Source organism: Canis lupus, chromosome 1, assembly GCF_003254725.2.
Source record: "Canis lupus dingo isolate Sandy chromosome 1, ASM325472v2, whole genome shotgun sequence".
Lineage (NCBI taxonomy): Eukaryota > Metazoa > Chordata > Mammalia > Carnivora > Canidae > Canis > Canis lupus.
Window position 1 is genome coordinate 86,939,659 of NC_064243.1, and position 16,907 is coordinate 86,956,565.

Here is a 16,907-nt window from a genome sequence, read left to right on the forward strand (position 1 = left end):
TTTAATAACCCACTGTGACTGTCACCCAGCCCCTACATTTATCAGTCCATGGCCAAGCTTAGAATCTCTCTATATATACCCACCTACATCCTCCTCTGGATACTTTTGAAGGAAATCCAGACAGCATATCCAGACAGCATAATCCAGACAGCAATATCCATGAATATTCCAATATCAAGGTGTTTCTCTTAGACTCTGTTTCTGGGTCTGTGAACTCTGGTTAAATGAGTTAGCACATGAGTCAACATATGAAAGAATTCTGGCATCTGGCCATCCAGAAACACTGGTTCCCTTCCTGCCTTCGTGGTGGTACAGTGCTCCTCAGGCAGGACCCGAGGACATTACGTAGCCTGGCTGCCATGGATTCCAACCTGAGACCAGACCCTCTCATTTGAAGCCTATCAGAGTCAAGGGTATTCATCACTATATATATAAATATATATTAATTTTTACCACAGATCAGGCCTGGCTTTGCTTGTTAAGGGGAGCCATGTACCTCTGTAGTTACTGAAAAAGTCCAAAAAGAAAAAAATGAGGCTCAAAATTATATTCTGGAACGTATCCTCAAGGCTCTGTTAACACGACTTGTTGAAGAGTAATTGATTTAAAATCCTAACTGTTGCAGCAATAACCAGGAAACTCTTTTGCCTTTTTCTCTATTGTCGAAAATATATTCTACACTGTAGTTCTTCCGCCTGTCTGAATAAACAAAGCATAATGGAGGAAATGTAGTCTTTCTTTAGAGATTCAAGTTATTCCAGTGTCTTGGAGCAATCATGGTGACTGTCAGGATTGTCGACTACTGTGTTTGGAGGTGTTAGAACTTGGGCTAAATGTGAATCAGCCCAGAATATATCTTACACTTGAAATTTTCTTCTTGTAAGTTACCATTTTACTCAAAAAGTGGATTGAAGGAAGAAGACAGAAATCTCGTTATCTTTGAGCTCTATTTGGTTAAAATGTTTCCCCTTTGTTGACTGAATTTTATTTTAGGTTTGCCCAAATGCGAAGTTTTATTCAGACTGCATACCTAATTATATTGTGAACATCAGTTTAGGTTGTAGGAAATTTCATTACAAAGCTAGAAATTTCTGACTTTGTCATCTCCAGACTATAAAGTGAAATCCCCGTCAGACTAAATCCAGTCTGAGGGATTATGTCCCGATGGCAGTCATTATAGAGACATTTATTTTATGATATTAATTGATGGGGGTGTCTGGGTAGGTTTAGATGTCCATAGCCAGTACTTTTGCTACTGTCGGGGTTTGCTGGAAAGAAAATTTGATTCTCTGCCTTTTCTTTGCCCCAGAGTAATGACTGACATTTGAGCATAGTCTCATCTGATGAAGACATGAAGAATACTTTTTCTAAAGCAGGAGCTTAAAGCAGGCTTGGTATTTCTGAGTAAACAAGGGGCAGAAATGACGGCAGATTTCATAAGCATAATCACATTTGGTATTTGAGGATATTGCTATTTAGAATTCTCTAGGAAAAATATGCTTTATTATGCAGTCCCTAAGCCAACACACCTATTTATATATGATTGTATGCTTACTCACCCAAACTAACAAAAATAATGAGAATAATGACTTCCAACAGTACAGGATGTCATCCCTAATAAATTAGGTCTTATTGTGGAAGCAAATATACCCCCTTGCCACTGAGTTACATGATACATGAGCCACATGAACATTCTAATGCACAGATTGAGTCAATGCTGGTAAAATCCAATTGGCTCCAAGGGATTTTATTTTAAAAAGTTCATCTCTATGACATCACACACATCAATTTAAAGCATTTTGTTTCCATGAAATTTCCATCAACAGAAGTAAGTACTCATGACTGCATCTTTCATATCCCGCTCCCTTTACCACCATTTTGGGTGATAATGCTTAAACATGGCTCTAGTGGTTTACCACTAGGGTGGCACTGCCTCCCCTATGTAGCATTTAAATATATCAGGGGGTATCGGAGTTGACACAATTTCTAGTGCTACCGAATGGCGTGAGAGAAGAGGCTGGAATGTTAATTTTCTACCTTGTGCAGAACAGTTTCACATGAATACCCACCTGGCCCAAAGGCCTATCACATCCCTCAGGAAACACTTGCTACTCTAAGCAAGTTTCCTTGACTTTTCGTTTTGTTTGTTTTTTTCAAATCTTTCCAATAGCCCATATCTGATTTGTCAAGGCCGCACCCACAATATTCTAGTCTAAAGACATATAGAAGAAGCAGCAATAGCAAACCAGCAGAGAGATTTAAAATCTTTAACAACTGGTGAAGACACTGGTTTCCTAAACCAACAGCATCAGCTGGCTATCAGCCCTGGCATGCCCTTCAGATCCCAACATCACTTGCCATTGGGAAGTTCTTCCTTATATCTGACTTCATTTGCTCCGAGTCTATTCTCTCCTGGGTGAGGACTAAAGTCACTGTCTATGTCTGAGCTCTTGGTGTAGTTGAAAACTGCAAATGGACTTGAGTTGACCTTTCTGTCATCATGGCTGTAAGGAAGCTGTTTTTCATTTGAAGAGACACACCGATTTGCTTAATGGGCAGAAGTGACTCATGAGGTAAATCAGATCAGTATTCCCAATTCAGCAGCGCCCGCTCTGAGCACCACGGCTTTATATGTTTCAGGCTCAGTGACTCTAGAAATGTGCTCGACGCTGGGAGCTCTCCTGTCAGAGTCCTTGATACTCAGAGAAATCCTACTGTCCACTGTTGTTAGCTCATGTGGGGGCAGAGGCAGAGATGGGGTTGCTTTACCCATATGCCCCTGGAAAGCCTACTTGGTAGAATGCATTGCCCAGGGAATGTTTTAATAAATCAAGTTTCTAGTAGAATAAAGAATTCAAAATTGAATATAAAGAGGACTCTAATTTTTAATCTATAAATGAGAATTTTGGAGGAAGTAAGGGAGCAGGGCAGTAATATAAATCTTGAGTGAATGAATAAATGCATGGTATAAAACTCCACGAAGCAGGGCTTTTTGAAAATTCACATTTCATTCCTGGTGTATCCTTCTCATTTCCCTGGACTATAGTAGACCCTTTATATGTATTATTTTTCTATTGTTAAATCATGAAAGCATCTTACCCAGAAAATTTAACATAGATTGTCTGAAGAGTACCACTGACATCCTTGATTGATTACCAACATCTCTGACACTCAAACTAACAACGTTGTGCATAGTAAGTGCCCAATAAGGAGTTGCTGGTTTGAATGAAAGAAGTTTAAGTTATTTGATCCAGTCCTATTATCATAAGAAATGTGTAAATTTCAACTTCAAAAAAAATCCAAAAATATTTTAGTAATGGCAGCATCATTGAAATAAGCATATGGTTTTCCAGGGGGGCTATTTTAAAGGATTGTAGTCATTTATATATAATAAATAGTATATCCTAAATACTATACATATTCCTTATTTTATTCTTACTATGATTGTGAAGTCAGTCTCATTTCTTTGTGTTTATACCAAATACAGAAAGGCTAAGCCTGAGGTGGTTAACTATAGCAGAGAGGGAGACTGGCATATGTGTGTGTGTGTGTGTGTGTGTGTGTATATATATAGTCAAGGAAAGCTGTAACGTGTGAGTGCCATGAAAGGTGTTTTTGAGAGTTTTCCATTTTGGAGTAGGTTAACTATCCATACAGTAAGAGGTTAGAATTTGCAGGAAACCATCAAGTCCCTTGCCCATAGCAGGCATTGCAAACCTAGCGTGACTTTTCCTTTGAGCCTTGACTCAGCTCAGAACAATTTTGCACTCATTAGGACATGGGTTCTGTTGCTGTAACAATGACTTAAAACAATGGATGCCTAAATGAGACAGGAGTTTATTCCTTATGTATCTGTTATTCTGAACAGGAGTCTAGATTTAATGTAGAGGTCTCCCAGTATTGAGGACTCAGATTCCTTCTTTCATTCGCTCTTCCCATCCCTGTCGTCCTGGTCCATGGGAGCTTGCCATCACATCTACTTTCTAGCCAGAAAGAATCAGGAAAAAGGAGCAAGGGAAAGTCATGCCCTTCTGCCCTTTGAAGTCACAATAAGAAAGTCATACACACCATTTGGCTTCCGTTGCACATGCCAATATTTGGTCACATGTTCACACCTAGCTAAAAGGGGATTTGAAAATGTAGTCTTTATCCTGGGCGCATACATTGGGAGCTAAAATCCTTTCACAACTATGAAGAAAGGGGAAAATTAATTATCATGGTACAGCTAGCAGTTTTTGCCATATCTTTTCAGCTTAGCTTTTCAGATTGTTAAGGAATGGCTGATTTGTCATATGAGATAAAACGTATCTGCCATTCATAAATAAGGCATGCCTGTCATAGTTCCAATATGTTCACTGGGGAGCCTAGTCTACAAACAACTCCTATAGTGCATGCTTCATACCATGTTCTTTCACTCTCTACCTGGGAGTCTTTTCGGGATCGGTAGTTGGAGAAGTCTTGCACTGGCTCTGGAAATTGCAATTTCCACTTGAAATTGGATTGAGACAAGATGTCTAAAATTATAGAGATTATTTTAGATCATTCTGGTTTAGTTAACTTCTTAAGTTAGCTAACTCAAACAGATCCCATAGGCCTCCAAGTAATTGCATACACTGCGCTAATGCATAATGCATGTGCATTCCATAATGGATCCTTAGTGGAGTCACTTATTTTTTGCACATCATTTGGTAACATTTTAAATCCCAAAATATTAAAAATATATAGGAAAGATTCCATGTTTCCATGACACTGTACTCTTGATACAAATGTTTCAAAGATAAATCCTGGAAAATAATTCTCATATGACCTACACATGATTGTAATCTTGGTAATAGGCAGGAGGATGGAGATTGGTCAGCCTCTCAAACCGTAAGTCACAAAAGGACTTCAGCCCTGTTGAGAGAAAAGGACTAAGGAGCTGTCTTAGGGATTAAGAGCATTCCCCCCCCGCCACTCTGTTGAGGAAACACTTGAGGAGACCTAATGAACAGATGAGTTTCTCAAGGATTGAAATCCTTCTTATGCCAATTATCCAATATGACATTTTTACATTTTAATAACCCTGAAGTAATGACTAATAATTTGGCAAGATACAGCTGAAGGGCTCTTAAAATGTTTTGAATGTCAGTAAATATAGAATTGAGAGTATTTGCTGATACTGAAAGTTATAAAAAAAATTCATGAAGCTTCTTGTAATAAATGGTGAATTGGGTCTTCTTTGGACTGAGATACCCATGTCCTTGTTTATCCAACCCTAGTTAGTTTTTCGCTTGATTTTAGCTTGTATTATTCAATAAAATCCCAAAAGCAGAGCTGTAGGCAGTTGGAATTTACTTTCTATCTTGCTAAATGAATAGAGGTAGGAGGATCTAATGCCTTACAGATTTAGTGAAACCATAGGCAAGTGCTTTGAAAACAAACCTCACCTTTCCTCTCTGAATACTACATATGTGGAACTGCTATGTTTCTGCCAGGCCTTTTCCCTTCTTCTTTTAATAATACCAAACTCAGGGCTACAGTGACATTCACACAAACTGAGTTGCTGTAGTAAACAAATTCAAAGCTTAGAAACCCCATTAGCAAATACTGACTCAAAAAACAAATGATAAAATAAGGCAAATAATTGCAATCATGACAGAGGGCTAATTTCCATAGTAAAGAATATCCACAAATCCAAAAGAAAAATTCTGTAACAAAATGGGCAAAATACATCAACAGGAAGATCACAGAGAAGAAAGTACAAATTTCCTTATTCAAAATTAAGGAAATGAAAATTAAGACAGTGAAATGTTTTCAGCCTATCAGTTGGCAAAAAACAAAGTTTACGGATATCACTGTCAATAAATATATATATAAATATGCATTATTTTGTGTGTAAATAAACCTTATTTGGAAGACAATTTGGCTACCCCTATTAAATTTTATTATTTTTTTACCCCTATTAAATTTTAAATGTGTACACTCTTTGGCCATATATTTTTACATCTAAGAATTTATGCTATTCATATTTACTACAGTAATGTTTACAAAGATTCATGAGTAAGTGACTGACTAAATTATATGTAAACATATAGTGACATACTCTGAAGTTATTATGAATAATGCATTAGATTGGTTTGGGCTCATATGGAAAGATATCTAAGGGTATTTTTTTCCTAAGTTAAAAAGATTGTTGTAAGCCAGTACAGCTGTGTGTTTATGATTAAATTTATGTTTATAAAAATTTGAAAAAATATACATATATGCTTATAAAATATCTGAAAGGACACACATGAATAATTAATAGTCACAGCTTATAGGGAATGAAACCTGAGGTAGAGGAGGTATGATGAGAGCTGATGTGTTCCACTTCTACCTTTTAAATACTTCTTAATGTTGGTGTTTTAGTAGTGGAAGGGAGAAAAGAAGAAGGGAAGGGAAGGGAAGGGAAGGAAAGGGAAGGGGAGGGAAGGGAAGGGGAGGGAAGGGAAGGGAAAGGAAGGGGAGGGAAGGGGAGGGAAAAGAAGAGAAGAGAGGAGAAAGAGGGGAGGGGAGGGGTGGGGGAAGGGGAGGAGAGGAGAGGAGTAGAGAGAAGACAAGAAGGAAAAAGGGAGGGAAGGAGAGAAGAAGGAGTTGAGGGAAGGAAGCAAGAAAGGATAAAAGGACAGGGGGAGAGAAAGAGGGAGGAAGACAACCTTTGGCAATAGCCTATCCATGTAATGTATGAGTTTAGAACTTTCCTCCCTCAAGTGTGTGCATATCATTCTTGACCTTAGGTAAGGAGCCAGCACTGCCATGTGTTCCCTTGCTCACTCAACTTGCTGGGGATCCTCTGTTTCATCTAAGACAAGAGGAAAGAGTTCAGTCAGGAAACCTAAGGGAAGAGGCTGATTAAAGACACAACATAGAAAATAAAAAAAAAGAAAATAATATTGTCCAATCACACATAAAGGATGTGTATAAAAATTATGAGACTGGAGCACCTGGCTGGCTTAGTCAATTAAGCATCTGCCATTGGCTCAGGTCATGATCCCCACATTGGGCTCCCTTTTCAGGAGGGAGTCTACTTCTCTCTCTCCCTCTCTCTCCTCTCTCTCTCTCTCTCTCTCTCTCGTTGTCTAATAAATCTTTTAAAAAATATATGAGACTAATGTAACAGATCTGATGCTTACACTTGATAGTAGCTGAAACCAGAAGCAAAATTATAATTCCCTATCTTAGTGAATGACAAACAGCCCAAGTTTATTCCCAATCCTTAACCATAACCAGACATCCTGGTATAATGGGGCTCTTGAAAATTTCCTGATTTTATGTATTTACTGTGAGTACAGTTCAGTAGAGCTGGAATTGTTCATTTCCCCTTCATTATGATCCTGGCCACCCCAAAGTCCAGCTCCCCTCTCCCAGAGTCCTCCTCCCTGAGATGGGGCTGGGTCACACAATAGCTCATTCAACAGCTGATTCATGTTGGATATTGTCTGTGGTGCTAACTGTGGAAAAGTAGCTCCTGCTGCATTTTTTATTCCATTCTCCCTTTAAGATGCTTCATATGGAGCCAAAACACAGGCTTAAAGTTCTTCAGCTTTTCAAAATGTAGCAAAATGAGAATTCCAAATATCTGTCATTTACAATAAATAATGATTGCTCTGTCTGTTATATTTCCCCTTGACAGTATTTCTATGGCTCTACCAGTATTGGCTTGTGTGCGTATAGTATACAAAGCACTGCAGGGTTTGCAAGATAAATAAAGCATAGTTGTGTGCTCAGAGAACTTAGAGTTTTACAAATAAGTTAACAATAACTAATGTTTAATTGAGTGCTATTCTAAACACTTTGCAAGAAATCATGATTTACTCCTTCTGACAACCCTATGAAGTGAGTACTGTTTATTATCCCCACCAACAAAAAAGAAAACTGAGGTCAAGTGATGGCCCCAACGTCAGCCTGGTAATAAGAGGCTGACCCGAAAAGTCTGCCTGCGTCAGAGCCCCCACCACTGGGCTGTTTCAGTTCAGGATACAAAGAGCAGCATTATACTAAGCAGCAAGTGTTAAGTGCCCTTTAATGACATAAAATACAACAGAAATTCATACAAAGAGTATTCCTGGGTGGAATGGTCAAGGGGCTATGTGGTAGAGGTATTTTAGGTAAGATTTTGATGCGTGGAATGTGAGCAATGGATCGCGAGCCCTGTAGATAAAAGCTTTCAACATCTAGAAACAGTGCATAGCGTGCAGTCTAACTGAATTTGCTTTACTTTCATTAAATTTTATATCCTATCTAGTTGCATTATTTGAGCTGCAAATATAAATAAGGTCTATGTGTGAACTGGGGTTAGATTTTTAGGAAACACAAACATCAGAATCATAAGGAAAAGATAATATATGTTTCATTGTCTCCTTTTTCTAGCCACTCCTTGACAGGGATATAAAGGTAAACTATAGAATAATATATGAGAGCTGGGGCATTATTCTATAGAAAGAGATGTACAGATGGGGCAGGCGCAAAGCTACTCATGCTCATGGGATTCTGTATAATCATATATACATACTATTATCATATATATAAGTCTATATATTTTTTCACCTAGTTCATTGCCTTCACTTTCCAGATAAGAAAACCCCCTTAGAGAAAGTCACATGCCCTACCTCTTTCATACTCTGCATTAGGGCACGGATCTTAGCTGAGCTCAAAACACCACACTCCCAGTCTGCTGCTCAGCATAGTCGCTGCGTTAGTTCGAGAGGTACTTTTCTTACTCTATTTAACACAACACCAGAAGAATTCAAATAAAGAAAGGTTCTCCATGTACCTCAACAAGGAATGAAAGCAGAGTACTTAGGGCATTAGCCTCATTGGATGCAAAATCATTGGCCCTTTATTTCCCCATTGTCCCCCTCAAGACCACTTTTTTCCACAGTTCCCAGAAGGGTAATCAAAGAAATAATGAGACATTTGGGGTCACAGTTGACAGACGCCAGAGGTCTAGACATTTCTGTTGTCAACCATGCACATATCTTCAACAAATCTAGTTAATCTTCACTAAAATGTCATCTCAACTTTTATTCATTAGGGTTTGGTAACTAGAAGGAAAAGAGAAACAAACTGAAAATACCAGTGTGCCATTCGCTCTGCAGGGAAGGCACAGCTAAGCCAGTTTTGTGCTTGGTTCAATAAACAAATGCTTGTGCTAAATTTCCAGAGGGTTTGTGTTGTTGTCTATTTGGAGCTTTGTTCATAGTATTTAGCAAGCATCTAATTGTTGTACATGGTGGTAGAGAGGCCTGGGGAGGCGTATGCTCCCAAGCTGAATTTATGTTCTCAGGAATATGCTAATTGGTAACTTTCTGGAAAATACACAGTAGTTACTCTTGGCTTATTATTTTACAAACTATTAAGAATCCAGAGGAACTAACTCTTACATTTTGTGCTTCGAGGGATATTGCTTTGTGCTTTCCCTAGGGAGAACATTCTTATGACAAGGCAGCTTTGCCAGGCTGTGGGCACTGAGGAATCACCAAGTAATATTCCATAAAAGTGGATAAGCCCCTACCATGTCTCTCACCGACCAGCCACCCCCTGCCCTACCACCGCCCCCAATTGAGGCTGTTCTAGAAGTCTGGTTTGAGGATCTGGAGGCACCTGTAAATGTTATTTCTAGGAAAGGAACCAAGAGAGGCAGAAGCAGAACTGTTTGTGGGATTCTCCCCTGAGGCCTAGACTTGAAATAAGATACTGAATCATCTCAACCCAAACTAGCTTCTTTGGTAAATTAACAACTCCAGAGTCATAAAATTACAATTAAATTTACTTCACAGTTTGGGATAGTATAGCCAAATTAGTAAGAAAACCTATGATAATGAAATAGATTTGGTGACTTTTTCTGTAGTTAAATAGATACATACATATATACGTAGAAGGAAGGAAGGGGTAGATCTATGATATGGATAGATTATATATATATAGCTATATCTGCCTAATTAGTCATTTTCTTGGCAATGAGAGAAAGAAGAGAGGGTAATGAGGGAATCTTTTCAGTAAATAATATGCATGTTGAATGACACGTTGGCACTGATTTCAATTCCTCTATGAAGAGAAAAGAAATTAAATACATTAGCCAAGGGGATAAAAAAATAATCCTTTTAGGTCAAAAGTAAGCCAATCACCTGAGAACAGGACACATATCTCAAAAAAACAGAAAAGTGTTTTTAAAAGGAGAGAGGAGACAATCTAGTTCTTGCTCAGTCTTGGAAAACACAGAATCAAATTCATAATTATTGTTGTAATCACTATAACAACAGCTAGTATTTCTTGAGGATTTACTAAGGGCTCAGCGTCTTGACAAGTCCTCAACGTGGACTGCCTCATTTAACCCTTTGACCACCAAAGCAGTTACCTAAGCTAAGATAGAATAATGAGGGATGCTTCCTCCAGCAAAGGGGATGCTGATTTGAAGGACCCAAACAAGTGAAGGAGCAATGCAACCAGGCATGGCTGGTACAGAAGGCTGTTTGATGCTTTGCTAAAGTCTGAATGTGCAACTTGAATTACCATCACAAGTACAAATTTATAAATTGGGTGAGTCCGTCTGCTTTAATAAAATGTATATTCAACCATTGGGTTGTAGAAATTTCAAAGATTTTATTTTTTGACAGGATGCCTGCCGTTTTTCTCTCTTGACTCCCGCTTGTTTTATTCATTTTGGGGTAGTTGCCAATTAGACCCAATTGGTAAGTATAATTAATAGACAACATGAATCTCCTCTTAAACCCCAACCAAGAAAATTAACCACAAAACCATTCATTTCCTTTAAAAATTGCTAACGCTATCTCTCCCTGTGACTGCTGTTTATCTCTTTCTAAGACTTCCAACCACATCTGAGATTAGTTACTCCCTATTTTTATCATCCTAAAGTCCCGCATAAGACAAGGAGGAGGGAGATAAGCATTTCTTGAGGCCCTGGTATGTCCAGGCACTATGCTAGGCATTCATATGTACTATCTCTTTTAATACAGAAACACTTCAAGGTAGGGATTATTATCTTCTTTTTTTTTATAGTTGAAGAAAAAGTGTTTCAGAGTAATTAAGCCCTTGTTCTAAATCCAGTTAGTGGCACAGCATGGCTGAAACCAGGCTGATGTGATTCCAAAACCCTTGCTCTTTTCATCCCACATAAGGAAGCATTACTTCATTCAAAAAGGCACTCCCCTAAAATCTTGTTAAACCCAAATTGGAGAGTTTGGGCATCATTACTTTGTTCAACAACTATTTGAACACAAATTCCATGTCACACATGGGTTGAACATTGGTTCAATTGGAACTCACCAGCTGCAGAACTTTGGGCAGAAGACAGTGGTTAGTGGCAAGATGGTGGAGGAATTCACAGGAGCAACCATGAGGAAGAAATAGGGCAGAGTGATGGTCCAGGGTGTGGTGGGTGAAGATAAACAGAGAAGCTCCTGATCATGTACCCATGGCTACAGTCTTTTTTCATGTGACTTGTGGACTTCCCTTTGTCATCCTATGCCTGAGAATATATGAAGGAGGCTGGGAAGGCAAAGGGACGTTCAATTGTCATCACTGGCATCTTTTTTGATCATTGAATCATCTTCAAATGCATTGGGGTAACCATGACATGAAAATTTCATCATTGAGCCCATAACTGTTCCATGAGATCAATAACAGTGCCGAGTTAAGGATCATAGCAGAACTTCATCCAGGGAGACCTGGAAGTATGAATTTATACTCCCACAGACTGACAGCCCTAGGTTCAAACCACATGACTTGAAAAGGATGTTTAACTTCCTCTGGGCAGGTTGTATGTGTATCGGGGACATTTCATTGCTTTTGGTGGATACTCTCGCCTGTTCCCCCCAATCATTCGGACTTTTTACTACCTGTAGACTGATCCAATCAAGTAAAAGACCATCCAAAATACAAATACAAATACATGATCAGTTAACTTTGGGACTCTGATGCCCTGCCATTTTTTAGATGCTCTCAGCGGAACATGTTATTTGAAGTTTTCTCTGCCTTTTAAAGAATTTTCCCCCTGAAAGAGTAGGTTGTGTGAAGAAGACAATGCAGTGTAAACATCTGCCTTCTCTTCATCTTTTGAAATGGTCTGTTGCTAGTTGGCTGTTACCAAAATGTTTGTCATGCTTGGCACTAAAAAGTCACTTTGTCAAGCAAGACAATAATGGAGACAAGAATAATGTTGGGGGAGTAGAACTAATGTTAGTGAAACCTGTTTCTGGGTATCTTCCTATCTTGTCTATCTGACTCATTTTCCTTTTCAAGTTAGGAGTGCTTTCCTAAAAGAGAAGTGCCTTAGAAATGCATTATGTATTAGAATGACTTATTTGGGGACAGGGACAGTACTTGTAAACAAATGAGTTAACCTGGGGAGCTGTCCACCGTTCTGATAAGATCTCTTAGGTTCTCTTACATTCAAGGAAGAATGCTAAAATCTCTTTTCAGATTAGAAAGACTGAGGTTCCAAACATTTGGCCTTTTGGTCTCAATGTCAGCAAAATCTGCTGGTTTTGGTCAGATCTGATAGATTACTCTCATGATAACATAGACCTTCTTAATGCAACCCAACCTCTTCCTACTTTCACTGCTAAAAGCAAAGTCTTTCCATATCTTTTCATCTGTTGTTTTTCTATTTTCTCCTTCTTCCATAATGCATGCGGACCTTATGTTCCTCCCATTCCAAGCTACTTGCAATTTCCCATCAATGATATAATGACATACTTTGTCAGATGTGTTTTCCTCCTGTTTTGACATTTGCTGAAATTCCAACCTCTTTCAACTCTATTTATTGACAGAAACCTACATTCTGAACCTCAGCTTGAAAATCTTCTCTCCTGTGAAATCTTATCATGATACACACACACACAAACACACACACACACAGTGATTCTTGTAACCACGTAACTACGAGTTCACCACGTAACTCGTATTGCCACTGCGCCCTGTGTAAGCCTCTGTTGCAGCGCTGCCTCTTTGGGCAGACTGGTTATCTGTCCACCTGCCTGCCCCTCCGTCACCTGCAGATTGTGAGCTCCTTGTGAGCAGAGCCTGAGTTTTACTTATTTTTGTCATCTGGCAAACGTAGCACAGTGCCTGGTACATGCAGGTAGGTGCTCAATAAATATTAATTGTAAACATCGATACATGTTTTTCTGGCCTTATTTTTAACTCTGGTATCCAGTCTGACATAAAAATTTAATAGAGGAGCTTAGATGTTAAAAGCTACAAAGGAAGGACACATAATAAAGCAATAACACATAGACTTAGGGAAGATAAATGAATAGGAACAAGTACAGGCAAAGACCATCACGAATACTTCCGACTGTCATGGGCGTGAAAACATTTATTCTGGAAATTTGACTGTGCTCCTGTGGCATCGTGATTCTTGTTAAAACCTTTCCACCTTATGAACTTAGAGGGTCTAGGGATGTGTATTTTTTTGCAGCAGTCAATGTCATCGTGGCTTCGTTATTTCCATTTACACAGAAAAATAAATAAGTATTGATTTTCCCCCACTTATTTAAAGTGATAATTGCCCATGGCTGTTTTTCAGTCTAGATTAGGATCAACCATTCAGTAGAAATGCATAGCTAACTTTAGAAAGTTAGGCAAACATAAAATAAATGGCAGGACGTGTGCTTTCTGCGTATTTTCTGCTATAATCAACAATTTTACAGTGGGATATATTTAAAGAGGATAAGGTATCTCATTCTCTACGGGTCTAAAAAAAAGTGGGCTGAGATTTTAATTTGCCTATTAGGCCAGGGAATTTGTCATAGGACCCTTTGCACCCCCTCCTAGAATTTAAAATAATATGCCTATCCCTTCAAATACTATTTGGATCCTTTCAAATACTATTTGAAACTGATCGCTATGAGAGTGAAGTCTATTTCATATAGGCTTGAAAAGTGACCAGAAATAGTGCCCCCAAGGCGTCAGTAATAAAATTGTCATAGATTTTAACAGAATACAAATCTTTTAACCTTGAACCTTCAGCTAAAGATACTAACCCCTAAGCAGAAAAAAAGAAAAAAAGAAAAGAAAAGAAAAGAAAAAAGAGGGAAATAGAGATGTTATGCCCTGATAACAGCCAAATAGGCAAATGGTTGATTTTTTTTTCTTTTTTTGGGCATCTGGAGCTGAAACAAACAAGCAGCTCTTCCCCTCACTGAACAGGCTGTCCCTGTTCCATGAGGAGGCCAGATTCTAAAAGCTGCATGGAGTTCCACAGGCCACAGCCCCATAGGCAAACACTGAAGTCTTAAATCTCAGGAAGAGGAGGAATCAACAGTTCTTGTTGGCTAATGAGCCTTGGCGTCTTGGCGTCCACATAGGGTTCTGTGGGCAATTCCTGCTGGAGCGAGGGAGGAGGAAAAAAAAAACAACAACAGGTGCGCCTTTGCTAAAACAGGGGAATGAGGACTGGAGAGTCAGCTTTTCTGGTCATCAAACAAATCTGAGCTGAACCTTTCCTCATTAGCAGCATTGCTTCCACCCAGAGGGAGAACACAGGAAGTGAGAACCGACACGGGTGCACATCAGAATTTATTAGGAAATCATGGGGGAGATTCTGAAAGAGACAATTAAGCATAGTGTGCCCACATCGGGAGTTTGGGGAGAGGTAGAAATTTCTCACCCTTTCTGTTCCTAGATTCGGTTTGCATGGCATGCATGGAACAGGATTTATTTTGTTCTGTGGACTTGTTTCCATTATTCAAGTAATAAGGACTGTCGTAGTGGATATGAATTATGGCTCATAAACTTAAGTATGTAAGAAATGTTACATAATAAAAAAATTTCCTTGGGGCGCCTGGGTGGCTCAGTGGTTGAGCATCTGCCTTTGGTTCTGGTCATGATCCTGGAGTCCTGGGAGCGAGTCCTACATCGGGCTCCCTGCATGGAGCCTGCTTCTCCCTCTGCCTGTGTCTCTGCCTCTCTCTCTGTCTCTCGTGAATAAATAAATAAAATCTTTAAAAATAAAACAAAAATTTTAAAAATTAAAATTTTCCTTAATTCACATAGATCCAATTCCAAGCCCCCGTTCCATCTAGTTTTGGGAAATTCAGTCTCAGTCTTTATTAGGTCTCTCTTCCCTCCCTCTGACCCCCTTCTCATCCCTCCCCTTCTCCCTGCTCCATTCCTGTCTTCTCCTTCTCTCCCTTCCTGCCTGTTCTCGCTCTCTCTCAGCCTTGTAGCATCCCTGGGAAATTAGGAAGGGGCCTCTTACTTCCCCTCAGCCAAGGTTGCCATTGCTGCCATAACTGCCCAAGCCTGCACATTCCCTCCCAGGCCAGGCAGAAGGCTCTGGAACTCCAGTGCTGAGCAGAGCCCCAGGGTGCACTTCAGGGCAGTCCCTCTCAGGCCAGATGTCCATGCTCATCCTACCCTCCTGGAGTTTTCATTTGGGTGGAAGGAAACAGGAAAAAAAATAAGTAAAACATGTAGTGTACTGCATAGTGATAAATGTTAGGGAGAGAAGTAAGGCAGAGAAGCCAAAAAGGCAGGGATGGGGGCGGTGTGTAGTGCAAGGAAGGGGCTATAATTTTAAACAGAGTGGTAGAGAAGGCCTCATTGAAAGGAAGCATTTGAGTGATGAAACAAGTTAGGGAACACCTTGGGGAAGACTTTCTGGCACAGCTGTGAAAAGGCACTGAGACAGGAATGTGGGTGACATGACTGGAGAACATCAGGAGGCCTGTGTGGCCATGTGGAAGGAACAGGGAGGAGAGGAGCAAGAAAGGAGTCCAGGGAAGGATCAAGGGCCAGACCCAGTGAGGAGGGTAAGAACTTCGACTTCTGCATTCACCCTGGATGAAACAGTAGCTTGCAGTTTTGAGCAAAGGAGTGTTTCTTGTAGGTTTCAACAGAATCACCTTACCTGCTGCATTGAGTTGCCCACACAGGGAGCAGGTGTGAAAGCAGAAATACCAGTCAAGAGACCATGGCAATAATCCAGGCAAAACCTGGTGGTGCTTTGACGAGGGGTGGTAGCAGTTGAGGAGGTGAGAAGTCTAGCATATAGGCTATAATTTGAAGGCAGAGCAGGCAAGATTTACCTTTAAATTAGACACAAGTTGTGAAAGGGAAAAGGTGAGGCCAGGATGACTCCAATTTTGGGGGTGCTGCCCAGCTAGAAAACTGTGTTGCCATTTATTTGGATGAGGAAGAACCTTGGGATGGGAGTGGCAGATAGGAGACAATATCAGGAGCTTACTCTAGGCATGGCCAATCCGAGGTATCTCAAAGTGCATGTAGCAATGTCAAGAGGAGTACAATTGTGCCAGACTAAAGTTCAGTGGAGATATTCAGTCTGGAGATGTAACTATGGAAATTGTCTGTGGGTAGCCAGTGTATGAAACCATGGGAGTGGGTGAGGTCATTGAGGGAGTGTGTGAAGAGAGGAGAAAAGGAGACAGCAGAGGACCAAGAATGATTCTTAAGACAGTCCTTCTACCAGAGGTCAGGGAGATGAGAAAGGACCAGCAAACACGAAGAAGGAACAGCTAGCGAGCTAAGGAGAGAGAGCTATCTGGAAGCCAAATGAAGAACATATTTTCCAAGAGAAAGGAATGGCCAACTGCATCAAATGCTGTTGACAGGTCCAGTAAGAAGAAACCTAGGGGGATGCTTGGGTGGCTCAGCAGTTGAGTGACTCCCTTGGCCCAGGGCATGATCCTGGGGTCCCAGGATCGAGTCCCACATTGGGCTTTCTGCATGGAGCCTGCTTCTCTCTCTGCCTCTCTCTCTCTGTGTGTCTCTCTGAATAAATAAATAAAATGTTTTAAAAAAAGAAGAAGAAGAAGAAGAAAAGAAGAAGAAGGAGAAGGAGAAGGAGAAGAAGAAGAAGAAGAAGAAGAAGAAGAAGAAGAAGAAGAGGAGGAGGAGGAGGAGGA

The 16,907-nt window shown here is 40.0% G+C and overlaps 1 protein-coding gene and 1 long non-coding RNA gene across 14 annotated transcripts in view; one reads left to right on the plus strand and one right to left on the minus strand.

The window, feature by feature from the left end:
- Nucleotides 1-16,907, plus strand: part of TRPM3 (transient receptor potential cation channel subfamily M member 3) — a 492,887-nt gene that overhangs the window by 281,663 nt on the left and 194,317 nt on the right. For 5 of the 10 annotated variants that reach the window (XM_049092014.1, XM_049092017.1, XM_049092021.1 and 2 more), the window contains exon 7: nt 10,635-10,709. The exons of the other annotated variants lie outside the window; for them this stretch is intronic. In XM_049092014.1, the coding sequence (XP_048947971.1) occupies nt 10,635-10,709 (75 nt within the window). The remainder of the gene's footprint in view (nt 1-10,634; nt 10,710-16,907) is intronic. 10 annotated transcript variants of the gene reach the window in all.
- Nucleotides 1-16,907, minus strand: part of LOC112644731 (uncharacterized) — a 130,254-nt gene that overhangs the window by 72,459 nt on the left and 40,888 nt on the right. The gene's annotated exons all lie outside the window — the stretch shown is intronic.